Source organism: Scomber scombrus, chromosome 18 (genome assembly GCF_963691925.1).
Source record: "Scomber scombrus chromosome 18, fScoSco1.1, whole genome shotgun sequence".
Lineage (NCBI taxonomy): Eukaryota > Metazoa > Chordata > Actinopteri > Scombriformes > Scombridae > Scomber > Scomber scombrus.
Window position 1 is genome coordinate 16,467,453 of NC_084987.1, and position 6,000 is coordinate 16,473,452.

Sequence of the window (6,000 nt, forward strand, 5' to 3'; positions counted from 1 at the left end):
AGTATGCAAATAAAACAATTAACTGACTATTGTTAAAATACATGCAGCTATAGGGTTTGTGGGAGAAAATAGAAAATAGTTTTTTTTTGTTCATGGTTTACAGTATAGTGTATTATATTGAGTTAAGAATGTATGACAAAGATTGAGAATGGAGAGTGTAGATACACAACCAATGTATCTATACATACTGTATACTGTATATGGACACATGCATGGACACCCAGAAGCAGTGAGTCTGTCGCTTAGCAGACTCTCTCTGCTGTGTCACAAATCAAGAGGAAAGTAAACATGAGAGGAATGCAACAAAAAAGAAACCTGGGGGATGAGTGGCCATAAAAAAGAGGAAAAATACAGACAGTGTCATGTAACCTGGGGAACACACACACACACACACACACACACACACACACACACACACACACACACACACACACACACACACACACACACACACACACACACACACACACACACACACACACACACACACACACACACACACACACACACACACAGAACCTAGTGGGGTATTTACTGGGTAAATGTGCAAGTGATTATAGTTACAGAAAAAGGTTTATGTTATCCATGTTTCTGCTGTGACCATGAGCATACTGTATGTGAGTGCAGACTCTGTGTTTTGTGTCCTAGGGGGCCTTAGACGGTCATCTGTAGCTGCAAATAATACTGTTGCTTTGACAGTTTTAACAAACTACAGTTACCAAAATATAAAGAGGAGAGGTGAGGAGAGAAGAAAACAAATGAACTCCAGTGGTTGTTGAGCTTAGGCTTTTGAATCCAGTAATATATTTCTACTGTTGAAACACTAAAAAACGCCATCCTCATCTTCCCACTATACTAATATTCAATCTTAAAATCTAATCAGCTCAAAGTGATATGAAATGGAAGCAAAAACACTCAAAATAACAACAGTGCCATGCAGCCCACGTGCCATGCAGCCCAGTCTGTTCAGTTATATGTCAACCTGCTGGTCAGAATGTTTAAAGACATTTTACAATCTTTGGCATCTACAGCTTTTGCCCCCCCCCCCCCCCCCCCCCCCCCCCCCCCCCTCCTTAGCCCCACTGAGGGGGCCCACTTCCTGAAACCCCTTCCAACAAATCTACTAGGTTGTTATTGGCTGCTCAGTTGTGGGTTCCCTCAGTGCAACCGCTGCTCGCTCTCTTTCCCTCATTCTTTTTCTCCTGCTTTACAATATGAAAAGAAATTTGCCACTGTCAGCAGTTTCACTCTGCTGCTGATCAGAATGAACAAAACAACATCTCATAACCTACTGAGGCGATTACTACAGCTGTAAAAGACAAGCAATTAATCTGTATATGTTTTAGCTAAAATTGTTCAGTGTTTGTTGATCAGTCTGTTTTTCTTTCTGCTTTTGTTGTGGCAATTACACTGTGTTGATTGCCAGAGCTCCTTGCCAAACACATGGACTACTGACTACTACACACAAGGCATAACATGCTGTATCAGTGCACAATGTCAACACTGAGTCTGCATATCTGTGTTGGAACGGCTTCCTTTGAGATGGGAAAGGAAAGAGAAACTTCCAATCTTTTATGGACAAAAAAAGGGAGGTCAAGCAACAGAATCACATCGCCATTCAACTAACCGAGTGACAGAGGAGGTTTTTAAATGCTGTGGACCAGATGGGGAAGCAATGTGCGCTCTTTCCTCCACAGCGATTATGGTGATGAACAAAGCATGAATCTACCAACTCTATTATGTTAAGTGTCCATCAGCAGAGAGCAACTGAACTGAAAACTCCGTCTCATCTAGAACAGCAGCTCACACATTCTCCTCCATTTTTCCCCCTGCTTTTCATTTTGTACTGCTAAAGCCTTTTTGGCTCATCCTTTCTTTCCATTATTTCATTAGAGTCATTAAAGTCTGCGAGAAAGAGAGAAACAAGAAACCTCCAAGCATTTCCTGAGCCAAGCTAGGGCCAATACGACCCCACCAACCACTGTGAGTTCTCCCCACAGGTTACAAAGCCAGATCTGACCAAAAACACACACACACACACACACACACACACACACACACACACACACACACACACACACACACACACACACACACACACACACACACACACACACACACACACACACACACACACACACACACACACACACTTGAGATTTAACTGATTGGCCTTGTCACTGCTCTTGTAGAAATAGTGCCTGAATGCCGCTCTCATATTGGCAGGGCGACCCTAAGTGAAAACACATGTTGTGTAAATGCAGAAAGCAGAAGTTTAGCGGCCTCGTCTCACTGATAGGGACCATGTGAAACCAAAGATGATCCGATCTCTGGGTTCCAGGGGAGACAGAGACAGAGCGGAAACACATCCTGTTTTCCATGTCAACATAGAATAATCAAACAGTGAATTCAAAAATTGTTTTAACAAAAATGTATCAAATGTCTTTTTTGCGTTATGCAATTCAGCACAGAGCCCCAGCTATTACAATATGGATAAATAAACACAGGAAGATGAGATGTGAATGGCCGGTAAAACCATTCCCTCCTGAATATCATTTCACAGCACATGATCTATGAGACTAAGGCATTTAAAACATTTCACAGCCTGTAGTCCTCATTCATAGATTTGTTTTTACGATTTCTGTGGATTTCCTGTTCTGCAGAAGAAGAGTCACTATGTTGTCCATTGCTAGATTTCTAACTTCTGACCGGTCCTGCCCTCTGACCTTTCTAGTCCTCTTTGACCTTGAATACAACATCTGGAAGGCTTTAAACTGACAAAGCAGCAAGAAAACAAGTTTGGGGTGAAAGTATGTCTGTATGTATGTCTCTAAATGTCAAACAATTGCTTAAATCCACATGTTGAATCTGTCTTCCGGATCACATGCTTTTATGTGCACATTTTTAACAACAAAAGCATTACAGACATTACAGACATTACTGTTGGAAGTGTGCAAGAGTGCACACGATGGTGGCAAATAGAAAACAAATATAAATGATTATCATGACTGTAACAATGTGGATTTTATTATTCTTAATGCCACATGTCCTGCCTTGGTGGTGGGTCAGTTTACCTTCTTTGCAGCCTTTGACGGTGACCTCCTGGTAGGCTTCTGCACCTGGCTGCTCAGTGCCACCGGCTGCTTGGACACTGAGCCGTTCTCCCGCTTCTTGCTGGGGGAGGATGGGACTGAAGGCGGGGTAGGGGAGGGGGATGGTTGCGGAGAAGAGGAGGAAGGAAGCCCAGTACTGATGATAGCCATCTCCTCTGTGGCTGTGAGACGCAGGCTGCGCAGACTTTCATGTGTCTCAGGGTCCACCACCAGCAACCTGGTCTCATTGTCCACTGCCTTGATCCGCTGCACCACCTGCGGGATGGGATAAGATAGAATGACACTTTGTTGTATTTTAGTGGTCATTTCCTTAGAAAAGTAATAAAATAATCCTAATAAAACCATGACATCACATCAGTGACTGTCTAGAAATACTGATAGAAATATCAGGCTGTAATATCAACTGTTTTGATTATATTTAAGTTGCACTATTCATCTTACAAAGGCAAGAGTCCAAAGCATGCTCCGATTCAATCATTCACATTATTCATTTAGCCTACATGTTAACAATTTTCAGGAAACATCTAGAGACTTTTTTAAGAAAGACTTCCTGACAATTAAGCTATAGATGGACAGATTCTGACATTTTCTGACCACAAGCAGCTGAGCACAATTAGACAGGTTTTGTTTTAATCTCTGCTGCAACAAGGTTACAGAGGACCCTAGTACACAAAGTATACAAAAGGTAGGTGGTGCTGAAGTTCCTCTGTGTCTGTGAGCTTGGGGAAATGATTATCTGAGCCTGCTGTCTCAATCTAAACTCGAGCCAAGACACGGAGCATCTCAGACAGGCGTCCTTGAAAGTGAAACAACACTTCATGCAAACAGAGGTGGCTACAATTAGTAATGCATTTTACAGCGACTGACTAAGCCTAGATATTTGTAAGCATTTTAAAGTACTTCATGTGTGAACATTCACCAGTGGCTTGCTTATTTTCACCAGACACGTCAGTTAGAGAAGTGAGCACCTGGACATAGATTTGAAATAAAAGCCACAGGTGGCTGCATGTGATCAAACTATCAGGGAAAGAAAACAGACAAAGAAGTTTCAACTGTTTCACAGCAATAACTTGCACAGCACACTGTTGATTCATCACATCAGGAGGGGATTGCCGTTGTTGCAGGCCTGATATTATATTATACAAACAATCCCACACAGTGTCAGGACTGATAGATGTACCGCAGCCGTTGTGTCCTGTGGATGTACCCCTGCAGTCAACACTGGTCCTGTAAACTATAGATATGAGTAGTAATAGACTACTTGCCTGGTGGTGTGTCTCTTTCTCCACGTTTACACCATTCACTGCAATCACACGGTCCCCGGCGTGCAGCCCTGACGCTTCTGCAGGGGAGCCCTGCTCCACTTTGCGGATTAATTGTCCGCTCTTTCCTTTCTCTCCATGCAAGTGAAATCCATACCCGTTATCCCCTTTTGTCATGATACAAAGCCGTGGTTTCCGCTCGCTGGCCATTTCCCCTAATAGTTTAAACCCTCTGTAGTGTCCAGCTGAAGTATAATAATTAAAATGCAAATATGGGAGTTCAGGGGAGAAGACGCAGGGCTAAACTTCCACGGAGAGAAAACATATCTGCCCGATACGCATATACCATATCCGAGGAGCACAAAAATACAAGTCAAACAAATCCAAATGCACTTGAAAAGTAGAAATCCCACTGTAAGAAATGCATGCAAAAAGACGGTGATGGTAAACTTTATGAAAACAATGCGACCAGTCCACCGGATCGTGTGTCTTGTGTAGAAGCTGAAGCGCACTGCTGGCCACTCCAAAACAGATGCGATGCAGCGCGCAGAGTCTTCAGAGCCGCCGATAGAGCATCATCAATGTTAGTGCAGACTTGTTAAAGTCGAATAGATTACCAGGCGCTCACCTCTCCCTCGATATTTATCCATAACAACCGGTCGGAGAATATGCATCCAAATATACTGTAGCCTGCGCAGGGTCAGTGCCTTGTGCGCAACAGCACCACCTCCTTCTCTCCCGGCTACCTGTTTGTTTCTTTTGAGGGAACTGACAGACACCAGAGGAATTAACATATTACAACACCGCCCCTGTGCGGCAGAAGATTATATTTTGAACTGTTATTCACGTCTCTGATCACTTTATCGACATTTTGATTGTGTTGAAATGTAATTTTTGGAGCTAGTCCAGCATTGTTGCACAGTGCAATTCTATCAAATAATATGCTCTGCACACGTTGTCAGAGGTAAAAATATCCAGCAAGGCCCTCGTAGCCTACTGGTGCATCTACAAGCAACAACTGTTGCTGACTGTCCAAATGCTGAGTGTGAAAATATATCCACTAGTGCCTTCAAATACAATGGAACAAAAGAAAGTAGTGTCCATGGCATCTACACTACCTTCTACTAACAATCCCTCTACTAACAATCCCACAAGCAACTGTGTTATTAAAATGTATTGAAATAGAGCCAAAGGTTTTTGTAATGCACTTTGGAACAAGTAAAAGACTTGTGCCACAGGACAAGAGGGACTGTACTGGTTCGTACATTGTGAGAATGTCAGACAAATGGGCTGGTGCAAGACCATTAAGAGCTTTAAAAACAAGTGAAACAATTAAATCAATCAATACAGAAATTGACAGGTAACCAATGTAAGGACTTGATGTAATGTTTTCTCTACTTCTGGTCCCAGTCAGCAGTCGGGCAGCAGAGTTCTGACTTAATTATGACTGATTTCTAACTTTCTTGAGAACACCAGGTAAGAGAGTATTAGTCCAGCCTGCTGGATATTAAAGTGTGTATTTATCTCTTGTCATAGCTCAGAGAGTTAAATGGTTGCAATTTGGTTATATGTTTGAGAGACAGAAAGCAGCTTTGGTGTGTTGAGACAAAGATGGCACTGAGAAT

General features: G+C 42.6%; 1 protein-coding gene across 1 annotated transcript in view; it reads right to left on the reverse strand.

The window, feature by feature from the left end:
• The window catches only part of LOC133999823 (Na(+)/H(+) exchange regulatory cofactor NHE-RF2), a 29,178-nt gene extending 24,124 nt beyond the window's left edge, over window positions 1–5,054 (reverse strand). Inside the window, exons 1-2 of the mRNA XM_062439141.1 lie at window positions 4,379–5,054; window positions 3,075–3,368 (exon numbers count right to left, since the gene is read on the reverse strand). Of these exons, the coding sequence (XP_062295125.1) occupies window positions 3,075–3,368; window positions 4,379–4,585 (501 nt within the window). The 5' untranslated portion in view covers window positions 4,586–5,054. The remainder of the gene's footprint in view (window positions 1–3,074; window positions 3,369–4,378) is intronic.
• Window positions 5,055–6,000: the final 946 nt, after the last annotated feature.